Genomic DNA, 15657 nt, shown 5'->3' with positions numbered 1-15657 from the left:
TATTAGCAAATACCACAGTTAAAGGCACAATATGTAAGATTTTTTTTTTATAAAATATCCAAAAACCACTAGAACAGTGTTATATATTTTGCAGGCTTGTGTACTTACATTATCCCAAATGTTTATGAGATATTTTAAGTATGGTTGAATAAGGAGTTTTATGTAGTTTTATATAGTGTGTCAGACCGTGTCTATAGTGTCCTGCCAATGAAGTCATAACCCCTCGATTTCCGGTTTTGTTTTGTAGAAAACATGGAAACACCAAAGTCCTTTTTATATATATATATATATTGTGCGTTTTAATAGACTGGTGACGACCGCACAGAGTAGCATTATAACAGAACTTTTAAACGTATCTAGTATGATAAAACTGCGCTGCTTCCCACATACGCATGACCAGAAGGAGCGGAAGCGGTCTACTGCGGCATAATAAAAGCTCCACTGCTTTCGAGCCGTTCAGCGGCCTCGTTTCACTTCGACGACTTTTAGCCTCACCCTGCTTCATTCTACTACGTTAATAAATCATTAGCTCATCCATGAACATGATTTCTGCCCGAGTCCTGTCGGATTGCATCGACTGTGAGGATGAAGACGACAACTCCCATGATTCCACACTCAGTCACGACATCATCAAACTACTCTAGCTGGTCTTTGATTATTTTGAATACGCGCCCTCTAACGGCAAAAAATTACATATTGTGCCTTTAAGTGAGGGCTATGAACCTGCAAAGGTGAAGAAAAATGAGATTTTCTTTTGTTTTGAAAAAACATGAAATCTGATCTGATCACTCATACCAAAATGCATTTAAATTCTCATTTTAATCAGATTTTAGGTGTTTCCCTTGTTCAGAAAAAAAAATTAAATTAATTTTTATTTATTTTTTTACATGTAAGAACTTGCAGATTTGTTTACAGTAAATATTTCTGTCTCTGGGAACAAATTAATGGCAAAAGAGGAACTAAACCTGAACTAAATATTTAATAGTTCAGTGTTAATTAGGATATTTAAAAAGAAAAATGGATTTTTACAGCCGACAAAGATGTTCACAGACGTGAGATCTCACATAGGCAAGTCTTGCTCCTCCGACTTACTGACTTAGAAAAGAAACAGATGTGCGCCTGTGTTAGATTTGCATTTTGTGATGTCTGTAGGCATCAATGCAAAAGGTTCAGCAAATATTCCAGAGGACATTTCTCATTCTAAATCTGGATTTGATTAGGCTCTGATTAAACCGGGTTTGATTAGTTTATATACTCAGGTAGATGAGGGATTGCATTAGAGTTCTTTGTTTACCCTAATTAGCCATTGAAGCTGCAGTCACATCAGCCTTTCACTGTGGTACATGCTGTTCCTATGACAACTGCCTCACTGTCATGGTATGGTATTTAAGAATTCCCCTCCATTGAGACAAAATCTCATCGAATTTCACATTAAGATCACATTACAAACAGATGGAGGAGGTCATGGGATTTTTTTTTTTTTTTTTATTTCATTCAAATCCTCTACCAGAACATATGAACTCGTGTTTGCAAAAGTGTAACCTGCTTTCCTACCTCTCTTACTGTGTCCCTGTGTGTGTTTATGTGTGAGAGTGTCACAAGCTTGCATCTGACTTGCTCTGGAAAAAAAAAAAAAATAGGTCATCCTTAAAACAAAAAGGGTGCAGTCAACGTAGCAACCGTCTGCTGTTTTTTTATTGGCTGACTTGTTTCCATAGTAACAGGTTAACCTTGAGGCTGCAGTCGCAGACCAGTTTGTTGTCTGGGCGAATCCAGAACGTATGAAGAGCTCTGCTAAGTCAAGATGTCACCCATGTTTCAGAGCTCCAGCAACACTGGAGAAAGGGTCTGCATGTTGTAGCAACCTAGTGAGAGTGCAACGCAGTCTCACCAGTCTGCAATGTCAGCCTTGTACAGTTCCTGAAAAAAAGTATTCACATTATTAAATATTTTTTGGGGAATTGTACATTAGGTTATTTTTTTCTCATACTATGTAACATGTATTGTTCTGCCATTTCTAAATGTGGAGAAGAGGTTAAATTTTTAATGCAGTGTTTCCAAACTTGTTTGCCTTATGTACTCCCAGAACCCCATCGATAAGTATCTAGTGCTGTTTGTCTTTAACATTAAACCATAAAAAAGGCATTGTAACTCATATTATACCAGATATTTACGACAGTAACGACAGTTACTGGAAGTGAGAGAAAAGTGTATATGACATTTAAAATATGGATATTTTTGTTACAAAAACGCATCGATTCAGTACAGGAGGCCTTTATTCACCCCCCAAAGCCATATGAGGCACATTTTATTATGGATGGATGCACTTTATTTGGCTTCTTTTAAACTGTTGACAAAAATCACCCATTCACTGCCATTATAAAGCTTGGAAGGACGATTTTTAATTTAACTCCAATTGGATTTGTCTGAAAGAATAAAGTCATATACACCTAGGATGGCTCAAGAGTGAATAAACAATGGGCTAATTTTCATTTTTGGGTGAACTAACCCTTTAAGGACAAAAACTGACTTGTTTTTTAATAATTCAATGTCACATCGACAAATAATTTCCTGATATATAATTATCAAAACGTATCAAATTTGTAAGAAGATTATCGTACACGAGTCAAACATACAGAATACAGCTATCTACCATCAACATTTGGACATGAACTGCAAATTACCACAATAGATAAATAACTAGGCATACCTCAGTGGGAAGGTCCAAACTCCACCTCTGTACAGGTCAAAATTATTGTTCATATTCGATAATTAACGTACGTCTGGCAACACTGAGAGAGAGAGTTTTAGAAAAGAAGCTTGTTTCTATAGGTAATAAAATGTAATAATGGAAAACATGTTAATTGATTGTCTTTTTTTATCCTATTGCTTGTCATTGTTTCTGACCCTGCATAGACACAACGCAACTGAAACATTCAAGTCCCAGAAGGAAATCGATAAACATCACACATTCAGGAGACTACCACGATGCACCACGAAATCTTCAAAATAACTGAAATAGTGTAGCGAAGTGATACTGAACTGTTATGCAGTCGACAGACCTGAAACTACTTCATAGCTGTGGGTTTACTGGAAAATATATGTATATTTCTTGTCCTAAATGCAGATGGGTCAGATTCTGGCCTTTAAAAACATCTCTTCCATCAAGCTAAATAAGTCATACCTGTAAAATGTTAAATTAAGAGATTGATGATGTCTGGTTTGGTCTTTGACAGCTGCCCTTTGTTTCCAGTTGCCTAATTTGTTAAAACAGTCTGATCTGTAAAAGGACTTAAAATGCCAGTTTTGCTCAATTTTCTTGAAACAGATGTCACATCTATCTTTTCTTACCTTCCATGGCTTTTTCTTTGTAACAACTTATAACTTCTAACAATCTCTGCAATTTTCCTGTACATGGTCATTCATTATTCCATTGCAATAGAAATTTTTTCAGTTCCTCTTAGTGAAGAACTCTTCACCTTCACCCAGAGGTATCTAGTATATGTGCAATTGTTTCCTCTCAGGGTTTCTCAACAAAAACACCTCGAGTTTACTCGAGTCACTACTCTATTTAGTTACCAAGGTCATGGCTAGGTCAAGGTCTTCTTCTGATGTTTTATTAAGATTGTAGAAACATTTTAGCTAAATTGTCTCTTAACTCCTGAGTGAACAACAAATTTTCCCCAAATGTATTTGAGTTCCATAGTTGGATTTGAAATGTCCTTACTGAACCTGCAAAATCACAATGAGACAGGAGGAGTGAAGTACTGCCCCCTGGTGTTAATACTGCAGCAGTACATGTAAGGAAAAAAACTCTTCCAACCTGCTCTCTCGAAGCTAGCTGCCTCAAGAATGATCAAACAGAAACATCTCTTAAAAATGTAGAACCGATGTTGAATTTAGGGACATAGACAGTTTATTTTATGTTGAATGTGTAAAACCAATAAACAGCCAAATGGGTCCAGCAATCCATTCTTTTGTATATTTATACAAATGTAAAAACTAATATTTAGAAATATATAAAAATGTCTAGTTTGAACATTTTGAACTATCGTGACTGATTAAGGAAGAACCAATAATCCAGAATAAAATATCAAATGTAACATATGTTTACTGCTAAAACAGTTTACTGTTTTAGATCCTATCATGAACATACGGTCATAAAATGAAGTGCTACAAAATACTGCACCTCATGAGTGTACTAGCAAATGTATTTTTGTTCCTGGCTGGTTATATGAAATTACAGTAAGTGTTGATCCTCGCTATCCACAGCTGCCTGAATTGCTTGAACAGTGGGTCAAACCTCTGATGAGCAGCTATGTGGTTCTTGCTGCTCTTCATCACTCCATGATGAAGACCCATCTGTCCCAAAGTAACGATCACCAAAGTCTCCTCAATGACAGCAAACACACACCCATAAGATTCCAGCACATACTGAAGTGTAGGGTTTATTTCTTTCTTATATTTATATACACTACCATTTAAAGATTTGGGCTCAGTAAGACGTTTTGGTATTTGACAATATGGTCCTATTGGTTAACATTAGTTTATGCATTTGCTAACATTAACTAACAATGAGCAATACATTTGATTACAAAATTATAATCTTTGCTAACATTAGTTAATTAAATACAATCGTTAATTGTTAGTTTATATTAGCTCATTAAATATATTAGTCCATTAAATATGAAAAGATATAACTTTTAATACTGTTTTAGTAAATGCTAAAATTAAAGGGATAGTTAACTCAAAAATGAAAATTCAGTCATTTATTACTCACCCTCATGTCGTTCCAAACCCGTAAGACCTTCGTTCATCTTCGGAACACAAATTAAGATATTTTTGATGAAATCCAACAGCTTTCATGTGAAATCAGTGGTTCAAAAATTTTATGAAGCTACAAAAAAACAAAAAAAGTTTTTAAAAAATCTTCTTCGCGTCACCCTAGCACCATTTTGGAGAATACCACGACGTATGTACGTAAAAAGTTTTTAAAAAATCTTCTTGGCTTTATACTGGGGGTATTTTAGAGAATACCACGACGTATGTACGTAGTTGCGGTCTTATGGGTTTGGAACGACACGAGGGTAGAGTAATTAATGACAGAATTTTCATTTTTGTGTGAACTATCCTTTTAACATAGCATTATTAATTAAGATTAATAAAGACTATAGATGTATTTTTCATTGTTAGTTTGTGTTAACGAATGTAAAGGTTGTAAATGTTTTTGAAAGACGTCTCTTGTGCTTACACATGCTGAATTTGTTTGAACAAAAAAAACTGTGGAATATTATTACAATTTAAAATAGTTTCTATTTAATATATTTTAAAATGTAAGTTATCTCTGTAATAACAAAGCTGAATTTTCTTCAATGTAACGTGATCCTTAAGAAATTATTCTAATTTGCTGCTCAGTAGATATTTCTTTTTATTATCAATTTTGAAAACAGTTCAAAAGGACAGAATTTATTTGAAATTAACAATAAATTGTAAATGTATTTATTTCCATTTTCACATCCTTGCTGAATAAAAGTATTTCATTCTTTATTAAAAAAAAAAAAAACTTACTGGCCACAAATTTTTGAATGGTAGTTTATCTATGTCAGGAAAACTCACCTATGCCTGGAATGACATGAAGGAGGTCATCTAGACTCTTGTCCACAGCAGTGGTGATGATTTTGACACGAGGGAAGGCGTAAGCCACTGTGTGAACACCCAACTCTGCCATCAGCAGAGACACCAAAAAAACCTTGTCTTCCTGGACATCATGGTCCTGTATATACATATACACACACTCACCTTCTACAAATGTATCATTTTCACAATGAATTGCTACACCTAATTACTTTATTGATAGAGAAGACAGTCAAATACGCTTTGTGCAAAATTGTGTGGACTGTACAGCCGTTTCAGGGTTTGTACTGTTTGTTTGTACGTTGTGGAATGAATGAGGTCGATGGCCACATACCAGCAACACCCTCACTGCCATCATGGCTGCCGCTCCTGTGGAAACGGTGCTGTCCATCAATATCACATGGTCCTCACTGATGTCTCTGGGCAGTCGCAGGTAGTGCAGCTAAATGGAGGAGGCGGGGTCTTAGTTACCATGGAAACAAAGTAAGAAAGCGGGAACCACAACCACCAAAAAGAATGAAACTGAGGAGTCAGGAGATCTCTGTTACCACGGAGACAGAGACCAACAGGCAAAACAGACATATAGGGTTTGAGAAGAGCCGAGAAAATACCAAAATATATAATTTTTTTTAATTTGAAAGTTGCTAGAATTAGCCAAACTGGGATTTATTAGTAAGATCTTTCTTACAATAGCTAAGACAAGCAAGAAGGCTTCACTGCATTTTCCATCTGTTACTGATATTGTGTGCAGGGATTTGAGGCCTGTGTTACCTCTGGTTCTCCTGAATCTAGATTAGTCTGGATCAGAATCTTGCCAATACGGACGTCTTTGCACACGGCTCTCAGAGCAGGTTCCATGGTCTCCCCGGCCCGAAGAACGGACACACCTGTGATCTAGGTGACAGGAGGACAGGTGCTGCTTCAAAACCAATATGATTTCAATCAAATATTTGATGAAAATAATTGTGGAAATGAATGTTTAAATACTGAAAATGAACAGACACACAAATTTACCCCTTTCCCACGAAATCTGCGCCCCTCATACTCTTGGCCTTGTGGTGTCTGGATGAAACAGGCCTGTAAAAAAGATGGATGTTTCTGTGTTTATACATACTGTAAAGCTGAGAAGAACATTTTTCACTCTGTTTTCCTTAAAAGGGATGACAAAAGGTCAACAAAATATTTATATTAAGGCAGTCATACTTACATTAATATTTCACCATGAACCATTTATTTATAATATTTATTTTAAAAAGTACTTTCAAAGTAACAGGCAAATTTAGTATGATTAATTATAAATAATGAAAAATAATGCGATCAAACGTGCCAACTGACTTGTATGCTGATTAATTAGCTGGCATTTACTGTAATTAATTCAATTAAATTTTATAATCATATAAGTGTTATTCATTGCAATTAGTTTGATTAATTAAAAATTTGTAGTTGCATACTTTAGTGTGTGTAATTGTTGCTATTAGTTTGATTAATCAACAGGCATAATTAATCCAATTCACATTTTTATTGATATATGTGATTATTAGAAATTCATTTGATTAATTAACTGCCATTTAAAGTAATTAATTAAAACGACATTTTATTAATACATGTGTGACTAAATGCTATTCATTTGATTAATTAACTGGCATATATACTTAACCCAAATTAAAAATTGTATTGCTATATGTGTGATTATTAGCAATTAATTTGATTAGTAACCAACAGCTCATGTAATTCATTCCATTAAAATTTTATTTAAGCCTTACTTATAGTTTAAATCTCAAATTCAGGTTTGATCGCACAATAATATCAAACTTTGGCAAAAAAGGCACTAAGTGGCACACATACACACAGAAAAACACCCACACACCTTGGAGGGCAAGAAAGACAGCGCATGTTCAATAAGCAACCGCATCAGTCTCTTTGAGTAGAAGATGAACTCATCACGGCTGGTGTCTTTGTTCCTAAAAACAAACAGAAAAATTGAGGAGGAGTACATAAAAGACGCAGAGAATAGGGTGAAGCATGCCAGTCATTAGCCTGATTCACACATGTGAGGAATTCTGAATGTCAGCCGGAACAGATGAATGGATTCCAAAACACATTTCAACAATGAGCATTAACATTTAAAAGTAGGATTTCTTTTGATGTGCTTCAGAGAACTGATTCATATGACACACACCTGATGATGGTGTGGAGGCCGCGGACCTGTGGTGTGCTTTCCAACACACTGAGAGTCTGAGGAAGCGGCTGGGACTGATGGGCCGTGGCCAGGAGCGCCCTGTGTGTGTGTGTGAGTGTGTGTGCATATGAAAGAGCAAATCCGTACCGACAAAGAGAAAAAGATGATTCAAATACAAATGAAAGCCACATGTACACCGGTCCATGACATTTCTAACACTGTCACTAAAGGATCCATTGGGGAGTTTGCCTTAATTTGAAAACATAGTTATGGGTTATAGTTCTGTTTAAATGGACAAACATACACAACAAGACCAACTATATATATATATATATATATTTATATATATATATATATATATATATATATATATATATATATATATATATATATATATAAAATAAATATAATATATATATATATATATATATATATATATATATATATATGTATATGTATGTATGTATAGCTGGGTGAGGGCTAACTGTCACGCAGAGAATATTTCTATATTTTAAAAATGTATTTTTTTACAGACTGTAAATTTGTGTTTATGTATGAGGGTGTGTGTGAGAAAGAGGAAAACTTCTCTACCTGACACTAATCTCACGCTGCCGAGAGAATGCATGCAATAGAATAGAGATGAAAGAGCAGTGAAAAACAATGAAAGAGAAAGAATGAGGCTGGGAGTGTGAGAGAAGTCATCTGTCTTGAGTAAGTATCACTAGGACAATTGTTTCCCTAATTTTTCCTAAATTCACAGGCAGAGGGCGCAGTTTCTGTTTGTTTTGTGTGGAAACGTGAAGAAAGCTGAAGCTGAAGAACAATATTTAAGTCTATTCAACAAGCCACACAGACTTTAGCATGTTTTATGAATTGTATTTGAATGGAATGCGTGTTTTGTATTATTTTACCTATTGTATATTCCACCAATGATAACGTGCAAAATGAGATTTGTGAGGCAAGGCATTTTGTGCTCCTTTATGAAAACAGTTTATGATTACAACAATACAGTGATTTTTAATTTTAAATTGTGTATAACACATAGCAATGACTGTAAAATATTTATTTTAGGTATGGGAGTGGCATATTTTGAGGTCTGGATTTTGGAAATGAGCTATTGGGCTATTTTTGATTGGTCAATGAGTTAGTTTGTTTTGGTGACCTGGCAACCCTGCCCCTTAGATTTTGGAGATGATACTGGGAGAAAAACATCTCAGGTTTACATACTAAGCTTTTAAAAAGATATTTTTATTTTGTATTTTTTATTTTTGACCTGTCTTGTCTAGGGCAGACTACCAATGTGACCACAAAAAATAAGTGAATTACTTCTCCTGGTCTGGAAGCATGAATAAGATTAGTTCACAGAACACTATCATAATGTCCTTTTTCACTCACCTCTTCTAGCTGGCTGTGAACATGCTGAACGATCAAGTCAATGGCCACCATGTTACCTCCACCTGTGTGTAAAGGAGAAAAATAAATAATGGTAACATCTACAAACTGCAATTATTCACTGCACCAATGCATGTTTGTTGAACTCACCACGTGGCACCACAATGTCTGCAAGTCTCATGGTGGGTTCGATGTACTGCTCGAAGGCTGGTTTTACAAATTTGTTATATTGTTTAATGACCCCCTCAATGTCCCGGCCTCTCTCTGTGATGTCCCTCCTCAGCCGCCGTACCAGCCGGATATCTGAATCTGTATCTACAAAAATCTTCATGTCCATCAGCTGCAAAAAAAAAGAATAAATATTATGTTTTCAGTTGTAGGATATAGTGACAGAGATATTCTTACACTCAAACCAAGATCAAAAATGAAGTAATCAATAGGAGAAATTACTTTAGTGATCAATATGGACTAAACAGAAAAACTTCTAGGAGCACATTAGCATATAGATCCTATTCTATTCGATATGGGCTAAAAATCACAAAAGACAAATTTTGATGTTATTAAGATGGATTTGTGATAATGGTCCTTTAACATCTCCCTTACTTCATCACCAAAATATTTTTATCACTTTCTTTGCTTTGAATTTTTATCTGTATATTTACTTAACATTCAGAAATCGAAACATTTTATCATACCTGCAAGAGCTCTTTGTCTGCAAAGGACAAGATGCCTTCAAAGATAATGACGCTTGCACCATAAACATTTTTCTAAAGGAGTATGAAATGAAAACGCAAAGACCATCAAACAAACTGAAATCTTTTCCAAGCCATCATCACTATTATAAATTATGACTGTATCTGTGGTATATATTTTTAATATACTTCTGGAAAATATGTGAAACATCTGCCACACACACTCACCCAGTTTTTCTGGCGTCCATGTGTAGTGAAGTCATAGACTGGGATTTTTACACTTTTTCCCTGTTTAAGTTTCTGCAGAGTGGTCACAAGCAGCTCAAAGTCGAAAGCTCCAGGATGGTCAAAGTTATAGTCATTATGGGCAGCCAGTGCTTGTTCCTCTGGAGACAGAACCTGCAGATGGGTAACATAAGGTTGCATGTTTGATCACTGGTGGGGCGACACAGACACTGGAAAGATCACAATCCTGCCCTACCACCATATGTGCTTTAACAGCAATGCAAGGGATGCTATTATATTCTAATCACATAAACCATGGCATCTGGGGCTGCTGTTAATATATTAGGATTAGCGAAAACATGTTAAGAGCTACATAAAATAAAAAAGTTTGTCTAAATAATGTTGTTATTTTTCTGATAAAACATACAGCATGACCAGTTTAGTCTGATTCCTAACAAACTTAAGATCAAGTTCTCTTCAGTAGATCAGCAGAAGTAGTAGTTTCTGACTGGTTCTTCATAGCAAAACCTTTAATACTATTTAAAGATACACATGATACACATTACGAGTATTTTCAAAAATTTGTTTGTGTGGTTACGTGTTGGTACAAACATCAACAGAGATGAAGAGAGAAGGAGAAGGATCACAAAGATTTTCACAAGCACTAACAGGCTAACTTCACATGGTGGTGCAATCACTCATTCAGATCTCACACTCAATACAAAGACTCACAAACATCTCACCTTATAGAATGAGTCCATAGACAGCAAAACCACCCAAGGAACATCCAAAGCTTCAATGATTTTATTGGCTACAGTAGTTTTTCCAGAGGCACTGCCACCACACAGACCTGTATTAACATGATTTCTTCATTCAATCATTCAGGTTTACTATTTAAACTCAAATCTACAATAAAACCTAAACTGAGCCAGTACTGAAAGTATCTTATTTGAATGATATTTTTCTGTTCAGCATGAATTCAGTATGTTTCCAGCGACTCGTACCAATAACAAAGGCTTCTTTAAACTGGGCTCCATGTTCATTGTACCAGGGCGGTCTGCCGGCTGTGTATATGGTACGTGTGCCGGTGCGGAGCAGTGGAGGTTCTGTTTTACCCAGAGTGCTGCTTTTCCTGCGAGAGGTGCTGACCGCAGGGAGGAGTCTGTCCAGAGAGTCTTCACCACTTCCACTGGAACAAAAAAAGAGAACTGTTTAAATCTTAGTTAAGTTTAAGTTTTTACTAATCTTGGTTCATCTTAATTTCAATATTTTTAAATACATTATTCAAATCAAATTTTGTATCTGTTAATATTATTTAATGAACCTGAGCTAAATCTATTACTCATTATTAGTTGATGCAGTTAGTTAGCATTAACTAATGGTACCTTATTGTAAAGTGTTAACAAGACAGGTGTAGGTTGATTTTCCCAAAAAGTGTGAACACTGTTTCTATCAAATCAGGTGTCTGACCCACGCAACATAGCAAGAGCAGCTCCACCAATGAAATGCATTTGGGGAGGGGCAATCTGTATGTCCAACCAATTGAATACAAGAGTGTTTGGGAAACCTTACTGACAACAGTTATTTTTGCTATTCAATTGGTGCCACTAGTGCTACGTAAATTATACACTTGACATTTTCCATAACGTTTCATGCAAAATAAATACTTACTTAAAAAATAAATAAATAAATAAATAAATCAGCAACAAAGCATGTACCACAGAACTAAATAAGCTGCTTTGATCAAAAAGAAACAAAGTAATACTTTAGTGTCTTTTTGTCTAGTTTATTATAATTATGAACATATATTTTATAACGTGTTTGATGTTTATAGGATATAAATGCCAAATGCAATTGTAAATGCCTTACAAAATGAACTGGTAGTGAGTAGCAGGTGTCATTGATATGCTTAACAAAAAGTAAAACTAAAACTATTAAAAATCTTTTGGTAACACTTTACTTGAAGCCATTATGTATAATGCATTATAAAGTGTCATTAAAGGGTATAATGCATTATAATTATTCATAATACGCGTTGTTAGATATTATATCTTGTCGTAAATAATTATAACCAAATTTAAAATGCATAGTGTAAAAACGTATTTATAAGTGTTATAATGTATTATATGTTTTTATTATTGTTTATTGGTTTGTAGGGTGTGTTGTAAGTTTCTTAATTATGATTGATTAATGTGTTATGACAACTTTTATAATGCATTATACATAAAGACTTTAAGTAAAGTGTTACCAAACTTTGTTATTAACTGAAATAAGGCTGAAATAAAATGGAATATTACACATATTATAAATGTTGCCTTCACAAATGAAATGAAATACGTTTTAAGTACTAAAATTAATACTAAATTAATACTAAACTAAACTAAAACTAAAACCAAAATAAAAATAAATGAAAACTAAATATTAAAACAAAAAACCAATATAAATGACAAAGCACATACATTACAAATCAAATTACTAAAACTTTAAAAATTAATATAAATGTAGAAACACTATAATAGTCTATACAGCAAATATTACTAAAACAGCAATGTTGGGTGTGTGTGTGTGAATGAATGTTTAAGCTATTTTCTTGTTCATGATCAACTGATTCAACCTAAAACTGAAACGAACAAGCTTTCAGTCATAAAAATCCAACTGAAATAATTGAACAGGTTTAAAACAGCAGCCAATAGATCTTTTCACCTGCATCACGTCAGTGTCATACACAACCTGTCTCTCACTCTTTGTATCAACATGAGTGAGTGACTAAATCAGGCCACCAGTCACAGCACATTAAAAAACAGATCAACAACACAGAGCAAAAGAGAAAGGTGCTACTAATACTATGGTTAAAGCCAAAAGACATAACATCTTAAAAATGTATAGGGCCCTGAAATAAAAAAGCACAAAGCAGACTCAAAATCTAGACTATAAACTCTTTTAAGCGAAAAGGTTAGAGGAAACAGCAGCTGCAGCACTTTAAGCCATTTTAATGATTTACTCTTTAATTGCATATGTCACTCTGTTCAGATTATACTCAAACGAGTGGATAAAGCGGCATTTAATTAACCTTTTAAATACTAAACAGTGCATTTAATAACTTACCCTCCATCTGTACGGAGTGCCCAGCAGCCTGATATTCTGGCCCCTGTGTATCCAGGCAGCGTGCTCATATCAGCTAAAATAGTCTGACGGCTGTCTTCCATATGAGCAATAAAGGTCACATTCTCATCAAAGCTCAAACGGCCAAACACAGATAAACCAGCTAATAATCACAGCTGAAGCACAAAGCCTGGGTCACAGAGAGGGCAGACATCATCGCACTGGGAAAAACACACGCCTTCCCTAAGAAAGCACCAGATCTGTAGATAAACACTGGGATCTGCCTTTGTTTTATCAGAGTAATCCTTGACGTTTGATCATTAGCCGACCACTGACTAATGTATTTGAGAAACCTTTTAATAAATAGAAAAACGACTTCTTGTGTCTGGAAACTCGCTCGCAGTGCGTGGGCTTGATTGAATAAGAGGATCAGCTCTACAGGTGACATGGATGGAAAGTATTAATAGAACCAAGAGACACAGAGTACCCGAAGGAAAGCTTAACTACTCAGAGCTCTCAGATTTCATTTAAGTGTCAGTTTTGTATCAGATGTTTCTTTTAAAATTCCTCAGTTGAAAATAGTTATAATTAAACAAAAAAAATAGAACCAAAACCCAATGGATAGCAATAATCTTATTTGAAATCATATTTCGCTACAGTGAGAGACACAATCTCCTGTACCTTTCTTCCTGAATTCTTGAGGAGACAAGTGAGATTGCATACATATTTTACTCAGAACAAAAAAAATATATGTACAAAATAGCTTTTTGTGGCTTTTTATATGCTATAAGTTTCCCAAACTGGGGATCACAAAACCCTGGGCTTCATGAGGGAGTTACAAGGGTCTTATGAGTTGATGAAAAGCTAATAATTAATTATAATATAAAATACATTTTAAAATAAAAACAATCAAAATAAAATGTTTAATAAAAATGATAAACCATTTCATTTTAACTACATGCCATGTGACCATTAATTAACATCAGAGAAATTTGCTGTTAAAGTATTGCAATTCAAATGTGTTGTTAAATTATTTAATCAGAGATATTAAAATCTCACAGAGTAAGGTCTATTTCAAGCAAATTTTACAATCAAAGGTTGTAGTGTGTTATACCAAAAGTTGACTTCACTGTTTTCCAAATGTTCTTATTCTGAGCTGGCCACCCCACCTACACTCTGCTATACAACTATAATAATGTAGGCTTTACATTTTACAAAAAGAATGTGTGTGTTATATTAAAATATAGGTCATACCACCTGGTATTAAAGAATTATTATAAACCACAATATTTTTAATGCACGAGTCCATTAAATCGACATCTTAAAGTTCGAATCTCGGTTGGGGGTCAGTTAGGTTGTGATCTCTCCATGGTGCACTAATGGGAACACATGTCGTGTCAGGAGGGAGACTTCAGTCTATAGTTCATTATAATAATAACGCGTCATTAGCGCGCAGCAGCCGCCGCCTGCCGAAACTGGGGCAGGAGGGAAGGAAGGGGGTTAACTAACGCAATGATGATTTATGTTCTTATGATGATTAGTTTTCTTTCATCATCAGAACGATGAAACGCTGTATTCCACAGTATGAATAACCGTTCCATACCATGGCAAAAAATAAAATAAAAATAATAACAGATAGCAACATCACGGAGAGGTGCACCTGCGTTTCCCTATAATTTATCTCTAGCTATATGTTTGTAGAGTAAAGGGTGGATCGCAGACAGCTGTATTGTGATACCTGTTCGACCGGCTTGAGTTTTTCCTCCTGCACTCCATCTCACACATAACTCTCCACTTATATTCCGACTCGCCATGAAGCGGGTCTCGATGGTAAGCTCAGCTGTTAATACATCGCGAAAAGCATTGTGGGAATTGTAGTTTCGACACGCTCTGCGTGCAATTCTTACAATTCAGTGCCTTAAAGTCCCTAAAGCTGTGGATTTTATCGTTTAAATTTTTCTCTGGATAAAAAAATGGCTTAAATGTGTGTTTTAACTTACTTGTTGAAAATAATTAATATGTTTTATTGTGTTAGTCTCAAAATGTACCTGTATGTCATGACATCATAGGCCAACCTGAAAGGCTACTTCACAAGGGGTTCACTCAGGAAACTCTTGTAGATTTAGTATTTTAGTAATTCATGTGGTCAACATTACTCGAAGCTGACTGATTTATCAGCCTAGGTCACGTCTCCAAAATTGTTGTAGTCCAAGTTTCACAAGTTTAGAAGTTTGTTTTGTAAATAATATTTAAGTAGGCTAAGTGCATGAACTGTATAAACTGTACTTTATGATGAAACAAACCCACTTTTAAAAACTAAGTTTTTTTTTTCGAGTTTCAAAGCTCAAAAGGCACCGAATTGTAGGAATGACCCAAATAAAACAAATAATTTCACAGAAAGAAATCTCTTTAAAAATTCTCTCTAAACATTTA

General features: G+C 34.9%; 1 protein-coding gene across 4 annotated transcripts; it reads right to left on the bottom strand.

Moving 5' to 3' along the window:
• Positions 1–298: 298 nt before the first annotated feature.
• uckl1a (uridine-cytidine kinase 1-like 1a) lies at positions 299–15467 on the bottom strand. 4 transcript variants are annotated; one of them, XR_006155414.1, is made up of 16 exons: positions 13228–13626; positions 11127–11311; positions 10866–10972; positions 10126–10296; positions 9901–9972; positions 9356–9545; positions 9209–9270; positions 8405–8421; positions 7814–7912; positions 7502–7595; positions 6649–6711; positions 6406–6528; positions 5969–6076; positions 5617–5773; positions 1731–4392; positions 299–1619 (listed from the first exon to the last, which is right to left on the bottom strand). XR_006155414.1 is itself a non-coding variant. In XM_042729649.1 (15 exons), exons 1-15 carry the CDS (start codon positions 15007–15009, stop codon positions 4298–4300), a joined length of 1590 nt encoding a protein of 529 aa, XP_042585583.1. In that variant the 5' UTR covers positions 15010–15467; the 3' UTR covers positions 299–4297. The 4 variants fall into 4 exon arrangements, 2 of the variants coding, with proteins under 2 accessions (XP_042585583.1, XP_042585582.1); XR_006155413.1 differs by having other exon boundaries at positions 299–1920; positions 2711–4392; XM_042729649.1 differs by lacking the exon at positions 13228–13626 and adding an exon at positions 14963–15467 and having other exon boundaries at positions 299–4392.
• Between the last annotated feature and the right edge of the window lie 190 nt (positions 15468–15657).

Source organism: Cyprinus carpio, chromosome B8 (assembly GCF_018340385.1).
Source record: "Cyprinus carpio isolate SPL01 chromosome B8, ASM1834038v1, whole genome shotgun sequence".
Classification (NCBI taxonomy): domain Eukaryota; kingdom Metazoa; phylum Chordata; class Actinopteri; order Cypriniformes; family Cyprinidae; genus Cyprinus; species Cyprinus carpio.
This window is presented reverse-complemented; position numbering and strand designations above follow the sequence as displayed.

Coding starts and splice junctions, on each gene's coding strand:
- uckl1a (XM_042729648.1), bottom strand. CDS start 13,328: ATGGAAGACAGCCGTCAGACTATTTTAGCTGATATGAGCACGCTGCCT. Junction 9,271..9,355: donor AGACATTGTGGTGCCACGTG/GTGAGTTCAACA, acceptor CTTTACACACAG/GTGGAGGTAACATGGTGGCC. Junction 5,774..5,968: donor TGGCAGTGAGGGTGTTGCTG/GTATGTGGCCAT, acceptor ATGTATATACAG/GACCATGATGTCCAGGAAGA.